Source organism: Anabrus simplex, chromosome 1 (assembly GCF_040414725.1).
Source record: "Anabrus simplex isolate iqAnaSimp1 chromosome 1, ASM4041472v1, whole genome shotgun sequence".
NCBI classification, from domain to species: domain Eukaryota; kingdom Metazoa; phylum Arthropoda; class Insecta; order Orthoptera; family Tettigoniidae; genus Anabrus; species Anabrus simplex.
This window is the reverse complement of record NC_090265.1, coordinates 710,587,322-710,605,935: the sequence shown is the minus strand read 5'-3', so window position 1 is coordinate 710,605,935 and position 18,614 is coordinate 710,587,322. Positions and strand designations below refer to the sequence as shown.

General features: G+C 39.0%; 1 protein-coding gene across 1 annotated transcript in view; it reads left to right on the top strand.

Moving 5' to 3' along the window:
- The window catches only part of LOC136857375 (breast carcinoma-amplified sequence 3 homolog), a 142,313-nt gene that overhangs the window by 85,424 nt on the left and 38,275 nt on the right, over window positions 1-18,614 (top strand). The window contains exons 7-8 of the mRNA XM_067136004.2: window positions 27-675; window positions 10,298-10,589. Coding sequence (XP_066992105.2) covers window positions 27-675; window positions 10,298-10,589 — 941 coding nt within the window. The remainder of the gene's footprint in view (window positions 1-26; window positions 676-10,297; window positions 10,590-18,614) is intronic.

Genomic DNA, 18,614 nt, shown 5'->3' with positions numbered 1-18,614 from the left:
ATTATCATCGACTTTGTGTGTTCCAGGTCCAGGACATTGCATTTGCTGCAGACAGTCGCTGGGTGGCTGTGAGTACTTTACGAGGAACAACACACGTGTTCCCCATCACACCCTACGGTGGACCCGTGGGCATTCGTACGCATACAACTCCTCACGTGGTGAACCGGCTCTCGCGTTTTCACCGTAGCGCCGGCTTGACTGCGGACGGTCGTAACAGCCCAGTTCCTTCGACTTGTCCGACACCGGCAGCAGCGAACTACGAGTCCATAGTTTCTTCTCCCGTCATGCCCTACCCCAATCCCCGTTTGCCGCCATATCCTCATCCCACAGTGATAGCTCCGCTGGCACAGATCCGGCAGCCTATGACGCACCCCTTGCTGTCCGGCGTTGCTCCCTTGTCTCCTAATACTGTGTCGCAGCAGGCTTACCACCGTAACCCACCCGCCAGAGCCTTGGGACGATCGCAGTCCCTAAGCGACGAAGGAATACCTGGGGGAGTGGTGCCATTACGGATGGCCACCTGCTTCGCTCCACCCCGTGCCTGGCTCGTCGGCTCACCCACCGTGCCTAGGGATAGCTCTGCCAAGGCCCGCAAGAGAGCAGTGGATTCCTTGTTTGTCATGGCTTGCCATGGCAGTCTTATAGAGTATGATCTGGAGCCAAAACATGTGGCAGGTAAGAAGTCCAGCTTCTTTGTCTTCTCCACTCTTTTATACACTTTGTGCTCTATTTCACATGAGAAAAAAAAAGGATGGGCAGAAATTGTTAATATTTATGACTAACAAAACAAGAACCATTTCATTAAGAATGTCCAAGTCCATGGGTAAATGGTTAGCATGCTGGGCTTTGGGTCCTGGATATCATTTCATTTTATCTGTCAGTCATTAATCGTTGCCCCAGAGGAGTGTGACAGGCTTTGGCAGCTGGCACTATTCCTATCCTCGCTGCTAGTAGGGGCTTCATTCATTCCATTCCTGACCCGGTCAAATGACTGGAAAACAGGTTGAGAATTTTCATTGATTTTGTTAACAATATTTAAACTTTGGTTCATGTTTTGTCCAGCCATTCATGCCACACAAACACAGTTCCCTCTCTGCTCCACGAAAAACTCTGTAATAATAATAATAATAATAATAATAATAATAATAATAATAATAATAATAATAATAATAATAATAATAATAATAGTAATAATAATAATAATAATAATAATAATAATAATAGTAATACCCAGCGTTGACCCAGCGGAACTAACCAAGTAAAGCTAAAATCCCCAAACCGGCCAGGAATTATATTGGAGAGTGTTGCTGGAATGAAAGACGGCAGCGAAAACCGGAGTACCGGGAGAAAAACCTGACCTGCCTCCGCTTTGTCCAGCACAAATCTCACATGGAGTGACCTTGTTTTGAACCACGGAACCCAGCAGTGAGAGGCTGCTGCCTGAGCCACAGAGGCATTAACAAAATCAGTGAAAATTTTTATTTTCTTTCTTTTCTTATGACTTGAGTTTTCCAACAACAGTGTTTAACAAGAGGAATGTTTTACCAAAAGAACGTAGAAGCTTGGAAATTTACTACAGGGGAGCTCGTAAGCTCAAAAAATTCACAGTATTGGGGAGGAGAACTCCCATCTCGAAATACTCAATCAGAGATTTCCGACCTGTAGGTCTTATAAATGTATATTTTGTAAAGACAGTCTAGCCTGTACTACATATCTGGGAAATACAGTTATAATACAGTTCATAGAAAGAAGCCATAGCTTCTAGAACACATTTACATCAGATGGGTCTGGAACCCTGGCGTTAAGTTTACAATTACATTTACAAATATCTTTTTTTTTTTTTTTTTTTGGGCTAGTAGACTACACTAATTTTAAACGTCTAACACAGCAGATGCCTGAAGCAGGAAAGCATAACCTACTGCTTTTAGAATAAATAAGGTAATCTCTTTGCTACCGTTTTCTTATGGGGTAGACTCACTGAGAAGGGTTGAAAGATCCAGGAGTAAACAGAAGCGGAAGTCCACACTACACGGCTGTGAAATGAGAGAGGGGAGGGGGGTGAAGAAAAGAAAATGATGTATACTAGAAAGGCCGATGATGAAATCTGAATATTGGAGGGAGGCTGAAACATTTAACCCCTATGCACCCGTAAGCGGACTCGTACGCGCTCGAGCGGCTGGGCCAGGACTCCACAAGCGGACTGGTACACCGGGATGCAAGGTCGCATATTGGAGACATTTGTGACATCTGTTGGCTTTTTCCGGAAACATTTCTAATTGAAATTTGTTCTTGGTGTCTCAAAGTGTCATCAGAGTGCTCTGGTATGCTTCTTTGGCAAAGAGAATTGATTAAAATATTGATCAGGAAATCTGTATTCTGTTGTTGACAAGATGGCTGAGAAGGAAGTTGCTTGCTCGCGCGAAATGCTCAGTAATAGCGAAAATCAAAGCATATTTGATGTTTTAGGCTCTGATTTCAGCAGTGTTAGTGAGGAAGAAGTTATTAATGATCCTGTGCATGAATGAACACGAAATATATCACCAGAGATCTTTTGCATAGTAATATCGTACGACATGGAATGCTGAATGAACTTTCTCCCGCCCGATTGCAACTGCCAGATTTGAACCTACGATCTTGGTACCTGGATGTGAACACTTTAACACTGATCCTTAGACTGAAGCTTAATAATAATAATAATAATAATAATAATAATAATAATAATAATAATAATAATAATAATAATAATAATAATAATAATAATAATAATTCACCCAGTGAGACATATGGCTGTAAGTTTGTATTTGGGATATAGGTTCGAATCTCATCATTCGCTTACTCGTAATTTGTTTCCCATTAGTTCCTTATTTCCAAATCAGGCAAATGTTAGGCTCATGTTGTATTGGTTTCCTATTATTTCCTTATTTAAAAATCAGGCAAATGTTAGGCTCGTGTCATATAATTGTGGCCATAACACACACTAAAGAACTTCCGAGGTGAGATAAGTTAATGAAAAATTTAAGATTTCAAAGGGATTTTTTTATTTGTTATATTTCTGAATTGTTCTGTTTTTTTGTGTCATGAGCAATAGTGCGGAATTCCTCAATAATATAGAGCAGGTCCCGTGATAATACGCGCAGTCGATCACCCACTATACTGTTTTAACCGAAAACTTGCAACACCCACGTTGCATACTAAAAAGTTGGTGGATTCCTAGCAATGTCAGAGCAAAGGACGGGTGGGTGTATATGGGTTAAGCACTCCAAAACTTAATTTCAAAAAACACCTAACAGGGCATAAGGCCTGATGACGCAGTGGCTAAGCCATACTACTAAATGAATAATGAATTTAATAGGCGGAAAATAGGTAGATGAATTTAGGAGAAAGTCACTCAGACATGAAAATTGAAGAAGGGAAACAAGGGTACACACTCGTGTGTCCTTACATTTTACAAAATTTCCATTAGGGGTGATATTTTAAAGCCCAAAGACTGCATAGAGAAACATTAAATGAAAGTTGAAACAGAAAAGGCTGTACATTAAAATTAAAACGCTGGACAGCCTAACCGGTACATGCTAAGGGGGAAGGCTGGAATCTCCCTTTCTTCACACACAGCAAAGTTCAACTAGTTAAAATTTTGCCAATACCTTGTTTATGCCACCCTCTCACGCCAGCATCTGCCCTGGCATCTCCTGAGGGAAATCTCCTCAGTCACGTAGAACACTCGGATACACTGCAGCAAGACAACTTGGATAAAAGAAATGTGCAGCTTATATAGGGGGCTGGCGAATAGTTCCAGAACAATTATATTGTTTTATTTTTGATTGATATCCGAATCTTTTCCTTCAAAGTTTTTGATAGGTGGATAAAATTAATGACAGTGGTGTAACTCAAAAAAAAAAAAAAAAAAAAAAAAAACCAATTGAATGATGATTTGGTTACCAAAGTAGTTATTTATGGTCCCTCAACACAAGGTAGCACTAGAAAATAGCAGCTAGGGAAATCTGTTCTTACAAGGTGAAACTACTAGTATATTATAATTGTTCAGTCGGTGATACAGTGGCAATTTAAGCTTATGGAGAGGATTATTATTATTATTATTATTATTATTATTATTATTATTATTATTATTATTATTATTACAAATCCACTAGTACAACACACTTCTTCATACCCATTTTTTGGTGATATCTGAAGCCATCTTTTTTCAGTTTCGTTTCAGATTATTACGGTTAGGTTCTTCAGTTTGCCAAAACTAATTTTGAATAAATAAACTTATAAAATTACCTAAAAAAGAAAACATATGATAACAGTATTACACCTGAAAGAATAAACTTTAATAAACATTTCTAAATATTTGAGTTTGATTTGATAGAATCTGATGTTCTTTCATAAAGCGGACATTACATGTAACTAGCTTTAACAACTTCATTTCTGATAAAAACCCATATTGACTATAAAATCAGGTAGCAAATATTTAAGAATAACTTAAATATTATATTTAAGCAGTCTGCCTATACAATACATATATAGTAAAACTTCGTTAATTCGTTGGGACACAAATATCGGACTTCAAATTACGTGATTTTGAATTAACCGTCAATTAGTAATTCAGAAATGCCAACCCTTGCTGCATCACAAAATATTTTACGACCCATTATTGCCTGCAGTTAACCTTGATTCACGGTTTAAATGTTTCGATGCCGGGCTGAGTGGCTCAGACGGTTAAGGCGCTGGCCTTCTAACCCCAACTTGGCAGGTTCGATCCTGGCTCAGTCCGGTGGTATTTGAAGGTGCTCAAATACGACAGCCCCGTGTCGGTAGATTTACTGGCACGTAAAAGAACTCCTGCGGGACTAAATTCCGGCACCTCGGCGTCTCCGAAGACCGTAAAAGTAGTTAGTGGGACGTAAAGCAAATAGCATTATTATTATTAAATGTTTCAAATGCCATGGAAATAATCTATTTCCAAAATGTATCCAACAAGGTGCATTTACAGGATTCAAATAATGCATTTAGACAACTCACTGACAAACATAACCTCATGCTATGAAAGAACAAAAAGCATGATTCAAAGGTGAGGAGAAACCTATGCTGGTTTCCCTGTGCAAGTCCTTTATTCATTGAATTACTGTACTATATGCATTTTAGATGCTTTTTTCTTGCACGGAAAGTACCCAATGCCCCTAAAACTTTGTGGCTTATCAAACTTGAAACATCATGGCATATTGAACTTTCCTATGACGAGAGGAGAAAGTCTCTCCCTTCCTCTGCATTACAACACAGTACAGTGACACTGAGTACCCTTGTACGATCTTCCGCCATGGAACTTCTCTCGTAATTCAGAAATGCCAACCCTTGCCACGTCACAAAGTATTCTGAGACCCATTAATGCATGCAATCTCCTTGATTCACAGTTTAAACCTTTCAGATGCCATGGAAAAACTATTCTGAAATGTATCCAACAAGGTGCATTTACATTATTCAAATAATGCACTTGGATAAATCACTGGCATACTTAACCTCACGCAACGAAAGAAAAAACACGATTCAAAGACGAGGACAAATTATGCTGGGCCCCTGCGCAAATGCTTTATGTTTTGGATTACTGTACTATCTGCATTTTTTAGATGCCTTGTACAGAAAGTGCCCAAGCCCTTAAAACATCGTGGCTTATCGAACTTCTCTCACTTTCGTGTGCATTGCAATGCAGATGACCCCCACTCTCATACGATTTCCTGGCTGGCACTTCTCTCCTTCAAAACCATAACTCGGTTTGGGTTCAACATTAAAAAAAAAAAAAGAAAGCAGTTTCATTGGCATTGACAATGTTGTTCGGTGCATACGAATTCTCCGCACACTGCCTGCTACGTGATATTGTTGCATTCCTTAAAACGCCGAATACAAAATAATTATGATTTTACTCAAATTTAGCAAATATGAAGCACACTGTAGACGCACTGAAGTGAGTGAATGTACGGAATGCTACCCCAGCATGTTCCGGAACACGCATTTTCTCATGGCGCTGATAAATTTTGAATTTAATTTACTGTGTAAAATACTATTTTTTTAAATGTAAAGGCAGTTTTGAATTAAAAGACTGAATTTCAGTAATGGGACCGACATTGTTCTTCGAATGACAAATTATCCGTATTTCGAATTAAACAATTTAAATAACATGCAAAACTATACCTCATGTTTGGATTAACCGATTTTGAATTATCGAGGTTCTACTGTAATTGACTAAATCTAGTATATGTTTCTTCCCCTAAGGTACATCATCAGCAACAATAAATCACACAACATATTAGATACAAAAATTACATTACTAGATTGGTAAGACAAATTTAAAAAAAAAACTTTTATACACAAGGACATTTAAAATTAATTATTAGTTAACTTTGTTAAATTTTCAAGTCATATAGTCAATAAAATTGATGTGAATTGTTCATTAAAATTCTTGATGACAAAGTTGGTGGAAACTAACACCTTGTGTTCGTAAAATCGTAAGATGAACATTGATGTGAATAAAAACCTTCGATTTAAAATATTTCTTTATAAAGGATCCTTAAGATCTTTGATAGACATTCCTTGAAATTGCATGTAAGAACGAACACTTCAGGATTCCAAGTCAACACGGGACAGAAGCAGTAAAGTTATTTGTAGAATTGAATAATGTTCAGTTTCCTTGTTATTGGTCCCAAAGCGCGGAAGGAGACTCGCCTCTGCTGAGGTATGTGTCTATCTGAATTCAAACAAGTAGTGGCTATGTTACGCGGGGAGTTTGTTATTCACATCAATGTTCATCTTACGATTTTACGAACACAAATGTTAGTTTCCAAGAACTTTGTCGTCAAGAATTTTAATGAACAGTTCACATCAATTTTATTGACTACATGACTTGAAACTTGAACCAAGTTTGCTAATACCGAGCTTGATAGCTGCAGTCACTTAAGTGCCGCCAGTATCCAGTATTCGGGAGATGGTGGGTTCGAAGCCCACTGTTGGCAGCCCTGAATATGGTTTTCCATGGTTTCCCATTTTCACACCAGGCAAATGCTGGGGCTGTACCTTAATTAAGGCCACTGCCACTTCCTTCCCACTCCCAGCCCTTTCCTGTCCCATCTTCGCCATAAGACCTATCTGTGTCACGATGTAAAACAACTTGTAAAGAAATAAGTTTGCTAATAATTTATTTTAAATGTCCTTGTGTATAGAAGTGTTTTTAATATGTCTTACCAATCTAGTAAAGTTTTTTTGTATCTAATATATTGTGTGATTTATTCTAACTGATGATGTCCTTTAGGGGAGGAAACATTTATTAGATTTAATAAATTATATATGTATTGAATAGGCAGACCGCTTAAATATAATATGAGTTATTCTTAAATATTTGCTACTTGAACGAAACATGTCATTCTGTTTTAATTAAGCATGTGGCAAATATTGGAAAAGAATTGGGAATATGGAAAGGATCTGGTTATGACATTCATAGATCTAAGAAAGGCATGTGCCTAGGGAGAAAGTGTGAGGGAACTGTGGTCAAAATGAGAGCAATGTGAAAGAAAACTGTCAGCAGCGTACAGGCTACGTTTGGAAAGACGGAATGGTTTAGAAACCAAACTGGACAGGGGAGTGTGCTATCGCCTTTTTTGTTCCTAATGGTTATGGACGAAATTGTAAAGGAGACAAAGGAGGCATGTGGGAATAGGGAGGTGAAGTTATTACTGATTGCAGACGATGTTGTCTAGGGAATAATCAGCAAAGAACAATTTGGTGCACTGAACAAGAAAACTGAAAAGTTTAGTATGAAAAGCAGCACAGAGAAAAGCAAGATCATGTTGATATTGAGAGGAGAAAGACAAGGGAAAGGCATTGTGAAAATTGGTGGTCAAAGCCTTGAAATGGTTGACAGTTTCAAAAACCTGGGGAGTGAATTGTTGCAGAATACAAGGCTGGGCAAGAGGGAATGCATTCTACCAGAGTGTAAGAAACCTTGTTTGGAATAAGGATGTGTAAAGAGATAATGAACGAAATGTATTATGCACCCAGATTGACCTGGACAATAGAAGCACGGAGGAGAGTAGAATTCAAGCCAGTGAAATGAAGTATGATAGGAGACAAGGAAAGACAGATTGAAAAATGAAGGTATGAGAAATGATGTCTGAATAGAAAACCTGAATGAGAGAATGGATAGGAATGAACTAAGATGGTTTCGACTTGTAACGAGGATGGAGAAAGAAAGAAAGAAAATACAAAAACAGATGATGGAGATAAAATTCGAGGGAAAGAGAGTGAGAGGGAGACATAGAACAAAGTGGATCGATTCAGTAAAGAGGAGTGCAAGAAGAAGAAACCTGGACTGGAACAAAATGGTGGAAGAGGAGAGAGAAAGGTTTAGAAGTGCCATAAATGTATAAGTGGCAAGCAGGAGGAGGATGATGACGACTATATCCCTTATGCTCTGGTAAATCTATTAAAGAAACTATTTAAAATAGTTTATGTTGGGTCCACCTTGTCAATACACTTTTAATTATTAGAAATTATTTACTCTATCACACATCTTTCAGGAACAATACGCATTCCCTTCATCAGTGAAGTAAAATCGTCCTGCCACTTGATCTCTTCTGTTATAGTCCATTCTTGTGCTACTACACATCCCAGGTACTTGAAGGTGTCGACTACTTCCTGAGGCTCCTTGTTTAACTTCCGGTCTCCTTGTCGCCACCATGACTCTTGTCTCTACTTATTTTTCGTGCCTATATCTTCTCTTACTTCACTGCAAGCTTCTAACTGAATTTGGGTATGTTCACTCTCACAAGGTTTTACTATTGATTTAAATTTTATACTAAAAGGGTACCGTGTATCCTACCCAATTTTTAAGATCCTCTATGGTTAGAAATTCAGTAATTTCTGCCTAAGTTTTATAGTATTATAACTGATTTGAAATACTGCAAATCTTATGTGGAATAGCTTGTAGATGAGAGACGTGTTCACTGCGACAGCCAGGGACCAACCCACCAGCCCCCAGAAGTGCATTTACTATTGTAACCCAACATAAGTTAGCACATGCCATTCTCCATTGCTCAAGCATGAAGTAGCATTTCCATTGCCTGATATACAATCGGATATGGCATCATTCCCAGCAATCAAGTCAAATACTTACTGCTACCACTTTAAAAGCACAGCTAAATGCAATCTTAACAAAACAATAACAAATTATTTGTTTCTCATTAGCTGCATGTAACCAATGACTATATCAGTGTCAGCTTCTTGCCACTATCCTACATAGAATATGCTGCTATCGCCCTATGGATTTCTAGGGGCCTAACGGCCCAATGGTTTTGTGACTAACCGGACCTGACCAATCTAGATAAATTATTTTTATCCCTAGCTGGACCTAACCAATCTAGACCAATAATTTTTGTCCCTAGCCATATCTAACCAATCTTGACCAATGGTTTTGTCCCTAGCCGGACCTAACCAATCCAGACCAATAGCTTTGTCACTAGCTGGACCTAACCAATCCAGACCAATAGCTTTGTCACTAGCCAGACCTAACCAATCCAGACCAATGGTTTTGTCACTAGCCAGACCTAATACAATCCAGGCCAATAGCTTTGTCACTAGCTGGACCTAACCAATCCAGACCAATAGCTTTGTCACTAGCCAGACCTAACCAATCTAGACCAATGGTTTTGTTACTAGCCAGACCTAACCAATCCAGACCACTGGTTTTGTTACTAACCAGACCTAACCAATCCAGACCACTGGTTTTGCCACTAGCCGGACCTAACCAATCCAGACCACTAGCTTTGTCACTAGCCAGACCTAACCAATCTAGACCAATGGTTTTGTTACTAGCCAGACCTAACCAATCCAGACCACTGGTTTTGCCACTAGCCGGACCTAACCAATCCGGACCATTAGGTTTATCACTAGCTAGCATGATAAATTAATGCAGGCTAGCATGATAAATTAATTCAGCTCTTTGCAAATAGAAAGCGCTGCTATTGCCAGAGGCCTAACTTAAGTTCAGAAGTTGGCAGCCTTGTGCACTGCACGTTCACATCAAGAAGACCCCAAGAAAGAAACAAAGGACAACGCAATAGTGCCTAGAGTCTGCACTGAAGAAAAAAAAAAAGCTGCAGTTACTGAATTTATACCTTGAGGGGACAAACTTTGGGTTATCTACCCCATGTCATGTTATGTCGAGTCCTTTCTTGACATTTTGTTTCAGCAGAAAGGTAAAGTTGTTGATGTTCAAAATGGCTTCAGTTTTGTGTACATTATGTGGTAGGTATTCCCAAGGAGAAAGTGTGTGATGACACTCCCATAGAGCTGGAAGTGCACGCTAAAGCTCAGTGGTTATTACTACGACCGCCGCACTCCAGCGAGTTGCAGCCGCCGCTCTCCGCCAGCAACCCGCTGATGGTGCTCCCGGACCGCTTGCCTCCGGCCAGCGAGTGCAGATCGGACGACATGGACGAACGTTGGTTGTCGCAGGTAGAGATCGTAACCCATGCTGGTCCTCACCGCAGACTGTGGATGGGCCCTCAGTTCACGTTCAAAACTTACAATGCTCCTGCTGGGTAAGCAGTTTATTCTCTGTTAGTGAATATTTGGCTTGATGTTTCCAAGTGCAAAGGGTTGAAATGTTAAATACGATTTGAACTGTGTTTAAAAAAAAAAAAATATATCCACTCTGTGTTAAACTTTAACTACAGTTGTTATTAGTTCAACATTTTAGGTTCGTGAACACATTTCTAAAATTGCTAAGGACAAATTAAGACATTTTTCAGGAAATTTCTGAATGCTTTTATAATGGGTGTCTTTTGTTTCTTTATAATTTGGAATTGTGTGTCACAATAGGTTGAGGTCGTTACATGTTATGGTTAGCAGACAACATTATTATTATTATTATTATTATTGGTGTATGGCACCAAGTTAGATACATATATACAAATACACAATATTTATAAATATACACAGACAAGAAACATGTTTCTTGGGAGCAAGATTTAGTTGCAGTAGAATGTCCAGTTGGGTGATCCGCTGTATGGCTTCCTCTATTACTTCCAGAAAGTCACTCAGGCACCTTGTGTAGGAACGTTGTACACATTCACCTACAATATGGGAGATCATCTGCTGAGAGGCACCACAGTTGCACTCTGGTGATGAAATACATTTCCACTTAGAGAGGGCATCCCTGCATCGTCCATGATTTGTTCTCACCCGATTCAGAGTGGTCCAAAGTTTACTCGGTAAATGATGTCCACCAGGAAGATATTCACCAGAAAAGATGTTGTGTAGGGAACTGTCTGTGGCAACTTCCCAGTAACTTCTCCACTCTTCTAAAGCGTGAAAATTCCCATCAGCCAATGTTGACAGCATCACGCAAAGATGGATGACGTGACTTGGGCCTCGTTATCTTGAGAGTGGGAATATCATCCAAAACAGGCAGTTGAGGGTTCATTTCATTCTTCTTGTACTTTCGAATGAGAACATTTGTTCTTCTTAAATCATGCGGCATTATACCTGACAGAGTTGGGAGCCAATAAAGGGGTGTGGACTTGATAGTATCAGATATTAATCGCATGCTAGCATTCAGTTGAGTATCGGTGAGTCTTGTATACAGGCTATTCAGGCAGACCGATGCACAGTACGCAGCACAGGAGAAAACCGTTTCCAAAGCAGAAGACCTTAAAGTCTTTGCCGAGAAACCCCAACGTGAGCCACACAATTTATGAAGGTTATTACGTGTTTTGAGCTTGTTGGACAGATTCGTAAGATGTCGCTTGTAAAAAGTAGAGACAACAAAGACGTAAACATGAACAGTAAGAGGCAACAAAAGTGTTGTTATTTTGAATAAGAGACGAACATTATAGATTTGATTTGAAAGTATGTCAGTGTAATTGAAAAATTGAAACAACGGACGGTTATATCTCAATATTCAATATACTGTGTTCTTATTTGAGTGCAATCTAATGCTCCTGCAATGCTGGGAAAATATAATTTATTTAAGACTCAGATGATTTTCGGGCACTATTTTACTGAGGGAAAACAATGCAATGCCTTGCCAGTACTACGATGGCAGGAGAAATTCTCTGCAAAATTCTTCACACTCTTGCTTTGCACACATGAACATAGCTGCCTACAATTATGTGAATAGAATCTGAAGCATAATATCTCAGAGATATAAGCAACTGTTGCACTGGAGAAACTGGTGTTTAAATTTGTGGGAAATTCTGACTTAGGCTATTTTCAATTTCCTCTAGTACCTTGTTCATTATGGTTTTGATAAATTAGTGTGTTCATATAAAACTTTCTTCTGACAACTATAAAACCTTTTTTCTTAGTATGAGTTGTCCTTTATCTTCTTCATTTTATAGTCTTCATACAGCAGTAAAGCTTAAAACATATGACGGGTGTTCAAAAAGAAAAACTTTTTCTATAATGTCTTTATTACTTATTGTACAACATTTTAAGCACTGTCCCCTGGCAATACCCCGTTCCCATAGTTTCTTCCATTTTTAGAAAACATCCTGGAATGCACTTTCTGGAATGGCAAGCAGTGGCCTGTTCCACGAACAAACTTTGCAACTTTTCAACTTTGCACTTTTCACTTTTCAGTTCTTGCAAAGTGCAAAGTCTTTCTGTTCCACCATGATCAAGGTTGTACTTTTCAATTTCTTCGCAAAGTGAAAAGTCTTTGCGAATGAGTGATCTGATCGAGTTTATTCCATGAGCAAACTGTATAGGCCTAATACTCTATGATTTTAATGCTTCACTTTTCGCAGCAAACTTGACAGTATAATTGTCGTACCGTTGAAGTTTTTAACATGGGAAAGAAAGGTTGTTACAAGAAGCTGGCTGTGCTGGAAGTTTACGAGATCCACATACGGAAGGAAATTCACTCTTCATTAGAAATTCCATCACTATATCATGTGGATTATCAGGCCAATGTACTGTTGGGAAATATTACATTTACATCTACAGTTTGGTAACAGTTCTGCAAATAATTGATTTTGATGTCCCATGCCTTGCTGCTACATCATGCAGCTGGGCACCATTTACTAACCAATGTAAGCATATAAGAATTTGTTCTTTTTCAGAAAGGGATTGACTTCTTTTTGTTGCATGTTTCAATAAATGACCGATCATTTCAAGAATAGCCTATAGTCAGCCTGTGTTGGGTAATACAAAATCACTCGTGAAATTCCGCCGAAGTGAGGTTATGAAAATTAATCCTGACTTTGTACATTCTCTTATTGGATTCTACATCACTGTTCTCACTGGGTGCTAACAAAAGCTCTCGTTGTAACATGTTTATATCACTAAACAAATTTCTACGCTGAGAAACTAGTGTACATACTTGTTAATTAACAGATGAAAAGGGAATCATCTCTTTGCAAGATGTATGAAAAATGAAAACTTTTCATTTCATTTCTTTGCACTTTGCATTTCTGTATCAATGGAGGAACATAACAGGCTTGAAAAGTGAAAAGATTCCTAACTTTTCACTTTGCAAGCTAAATCTGAAAAGTGATGGTGAAACAAAATCTGAACTGAAAAGTGCAAAATGCAAAGTGGAAAGTTGCAAAGTTTGTTCATGGAACAGGCCCCAGGTCTCTTGTCACATTGTCTTGAATCTCGTCTGTGGTTTGGAAACAACATTCTTTTAACATGGGAAAAGTCTGCTGAGGCTAAGTCAGGGAATTCAGTGGATGGGGCACAATGGGAGTGTGATTGTTTGCTAGATAGCTGTGGACAAGGAGCGACGCACAAGCCGGCACGGTACTAAATTTGCATTGATATGACCTGTCTCAAGCTTGTCACTCAAAATTTGATGGCATTATCCTACGCTGATGCCCACTTGGTCAGCAGCATCTCGAACAGTTAAACCACGATTTCCACAAATCACAGTACAAACTCTCTCGAGATGGTTATCACCTGTTGACGTGGAAGGTCGTCCAGGCTTGGGATTGTCACTGACCGACATTCTGCTGTGTTCAAAATGCTTGAACCACTCATAGCACTGTGTGCAACTCATACAGTCCTCCCCACATGCTTTGATAAGCAATTGAAATGTCTCCATGAAAGTTTTGCCAAGTTTGTAGCAAAATTTCAGACACCCCTCCTCCCCCCCCCCCCCTCACACACACACACACACACACACACACACACGCACACGCGCGCGCGCGTTCTTGCCTTGTAAGATGTTTATAATTATGTCATATTCCTGGTTAAATTTTCATTGTAATTTTTAACGTTGAAGTTATGCTCACCTATTTAAATGTAATTGTAATATTGTTCTTAAAGCTCTTTCATTGTCACTTTGGCACTGAGCGGACGAACAGCTTGTGCTCACTTCAGCGGCCATAGCTCGCCAACTAATGGTCGGAGCAGAAAGCGGCAAATGGTAGTTTGTTGTCTAAACCTGCCGCTATGTTTACTTAGTAGCTGCAGTGTGCTCCCTCTGCCAGTTGACATGCTTTTTCAAAGGTTCTGTTTCTTTTTGAACGCACTTCATATGTCTTCAAGATGCTATCATTTTGAAATTTGAACAGCTGTTAAGATGTTGGCCATACTGAAGGACTATGGGATGAAGGGTGGATTATTCAAATCAATCAAAGGAATTTATGTTGACAATTATTAGGCTGCTGTGAGAATTGATGGTCGAATGAGTTCTTGGTTCAAGGTACTTACAGGGGTTAGACAAAGCTGTGATCTTTCACCTTTGTTGCTCATAGTTTATGTGGAACATCTGCTGATAGGTACTAAGTGGCAGGGAGGGATTCAGTTAAGTGAAAATGTAGTAAGCAGTCTGGCGGATGCTGACCACTTGGTCTTAATGGCAGATTGTGCCGAAAGCCTGCAGTCTAATATCTAATATCTTCTGTAGCAGCCCCCCCCCCTTTACAGAAGAGAGCACATAGTACAAGGTACATATAAAACACGTAATGATTTAATAATCCAAAATAACAAACCTGAAGGAATAACGTCAGCCGATGATACACCCGGAAAAACATTTTAAATTTTAACAACACGTGACAACTAGAGAAGGGATGTATGGGAAGCAGACCGGGAAACCCTACAGAGGACGAGATCTTATGTGACGTTGTAGGGAAAGAAACGTGAGAACATTAACCCTTTGTCTGACTTTACTCAACATATAAAGAACACCAATTAAAAGGTTAACACCATCAGTTAAGAAAAAGGTTAAATCGAACCACGCGGTTTCTATCGGTGGTTCTTCAGAAAAGTAAATATCTACACAATATTACAATTACATTTAAATAGGCGAGCATAACTTCGACGTTAAAATTTACAATGAAAATTTAACCGGGAATATGACATAATTATAAACATCTTACAAGGCAAGTTGAAAAATGTTACAAGGAAAGGAAACAACAGAAATAAATTTAGCGCAGAGGCCTATACAGGGGCAGTCCTCTCCTAATACACGTAAGTGAGGGACGCATAGCTCAACAGGTGTACACTAAATTGACGTGGAATTACTGGAGGCAACTCGGAAGAAAAAAATTAAAGTTAACATTTACACAAAAGGTTAATAAAAGGAATTGCCTCCAAAACAAAGGATATGCCTAGCTGACAAACTAAGGCATTACAAAATCAAAACGGTGAAAACCAGGGTCTAAGGTAAACTCCGAACAAATGAATTTACATTTTAATTTAACACATGATAAAAGAAAACATGCTTACCCCAAGATGGCTGGAGCCGCTGAGCGGACCACCTTACAAGGTGTGTCTGATTGTTAAGACGTACGAAAACCAAAGATGCTGAACAGAGCCTTGCTCCTGCTGAAGAGCCCAAAAGGCCAGAAATTGGGAAATACTCAAACAGCCAATCAGGGAAGCTACGTATGATTCGACCCAAAGTTTCACCAATACAAATTAATGTTATTTTTGCCAATGGCATTACAGCACCATATATGGTACTGTGGGAAATATTTTCTAGAGGTTTCGGTTGCGAAACTTGGCGATTTCGTGATTGACTGGAGATCTCCAATATCAATGTCTTCCAACACTCATAATGATTATTAAATATCAACAGTTCTCAGTCTTTCCTGTAAGTCTTAAAATTTCACAAAAATTAACACACACAGAAATTTACATGAATTTACACCAACAAAAAAAATTCAATTGACTTCAATTTACAGCAACAAAAAAAATTCAATTGACTTCTTCAAAAATGTCTTTCATTGATGGTTTCATGACAAATTTTCAGTATAATGATTCCACCGATTCTATCAACTCACCACCGGCGACATCTTCAAACCTGAAAATAGGTGCAATGTGGATGGTATGAAAATTAGCCTTTCAAAGACTACATTGATATCGGTAGGTAAGAATCCTATTAAGAGAATTGAATGTCAGGTTTGGAATACAAAGGTGGAACAGGTAGATAATTTTGAGTATTTAGGATGTGTGTTCTCCCAGGATGGTAATATAGTAAGTGAGATTGATTCAAAAAGCTAATGCAGTGAGCTCTCATTATTTTGCAATCAACAGTATTCTGTAAGAAGGAAGTCAGCTTCTGGGCTAAACTATCTTTACATTGGTCTGTTTTCAGACCAACTTTGCTTTATGCGACTGAAAGCTGGATGGAATCAAATTAGAAGTAACAGACATCAAAGTAGCAAGAATGATCGCGGGTACAAACAGGTGGGATCAATGGCAGGAGGATACTCGGAATGGGGAGATAAAGACTAAGTTAGGAATGAACTTGATGGATGAAGCTGTATGAATAAACTGGTTTTGGCGGTGGTGTCATGCAAGGTGAATGGAGCAGGAGAGGTTACCTAGGAGAATAATGGACCCGGTCCTGGAGGGAGACCAACTTTTAAGATAATATAAACATTTATTATATCCTCCTATTCAGTACGTTTTTCATCTGCTGAGATGAAGTTTTTATTCTACTCAGTCCTACTCCATTTGAGTCATCCTCAGTGGATTATTCAAGAATTAAATCTTTGTAAAATATTACTATATTCTTAAAATTTTCTACATAATTCTGTCTTTGTGTCAGCTCCATATGACATACTAGTAAAAGTGTTACATTGTTGAGAGTTACAATCTCTTGTCAACCAGATTTATGCATAAGAGATGGCGCCAGCGAACAATACACAGCGTATGAATTTTGACACATACTTCAATTTGTTCATCTGACATTAACGTACCAACATACACAAGTCGAGTCCGTCACACATTAGCGTCTGTGTTGTATCTTTCAGTGATCATGTTGATGTTTGTGCCTGAAAAAGAAAATCTGTGCCACACGTTGCTTTTCCTATTTAATCAAAAGGAAAAGGCTGTAGAAAGTCATCATTTGCTGGTAGAAACATATGGAGAACACACACTATCCATTAGAACATGTGAGATATGGTTTCGACAATTTAAACGTGGTGAAGTGCGTGCTCTGGTAGACCACAAAAGTGTGAAGATGAGCAATTCCAGGCATTACTGGATGATGACCCAACTCAAACTCAGCAGCAATTGGCACAAGCATTAAATGTGTCACAAGAAACATTCTGCAGATGTTTGCGAACAATGGGGATGATCAGTAAACTCGGTAAATGGGTCCCACACAATTTGAATAAAAATCATTTCTGTACCGAATTGTGACGGGTGATGAAAAATGGATTTATTTTGATAACCCGAAGTGGAGAAAATCATGGCTGTCACCTGGCAAAGCGTGTCCTTCAACACCAAGACCAAATCACTTCGGCAAGAAGACCATGCTTTGTGTCTTGTGGGACCAGAGCGGTATTGTGTATTATGAACTCTTGAAGCTCGGCGAAACCGTTAATGCACAACGCTATTACCAACAAGTTATTAATTTAAATCGTGCACTGATTGAAAGACAATCGGAATGGGCCAGAGGACATGGCAAAGTGATTTTGTTACACGACAATGCGTCGTCTCACACAGCAAATCCAGTGAAAGACACCTTGAAATCGCGTGGATGGGACATCCCTCCGCACCCACTGCACTGCCCCGACCTGATGCCATCTGTCACCTCTTCGCATCAATGGGGCACACGCTCACAGACCAGCACTTCAGCAATTTTGAGGAAGTTGGATAATGGCTCTCTGAATGGTTTGCCGCCAAAGACGAGCAGTTTTTTTGGCATGGTATTCGTATCTTACCTGAAAGCCAATGGCCAATAGTTTGAATAAACAAAAAACAAATTTCCCTTGAAAATTACGTGTTTTCTTTACCACAAAAACTGGCAAAACCTGCTGTATGTAAAATGTCATCTTCTGTGGTCATGACCTGTTAAACATGATCCTTACGGGTATAGTTGATTTGTTACAAAGGTGGGTTATTATTATTTGTAGTTAGTTGCTATATTGTTGTGTTAATTCTGGTCAGTACAACTGTTAAAAGGATTCCGTATGATCTCTAATGGAAATGAAGAAGCTGAATGTATAGCTGGAAAGAGTTCTTGAAGACTTATGCCCGGTTGCAGAAAGGTCCATCAAATCAGTCCTTAATGGCAGATCAGCTGATTGCCAATCAACTTTAATTCCAGAATGTGTTGCAGAAAACCTAAACTCTGGTCAACTTTCTCCAGTTTACTGATTGAAGAT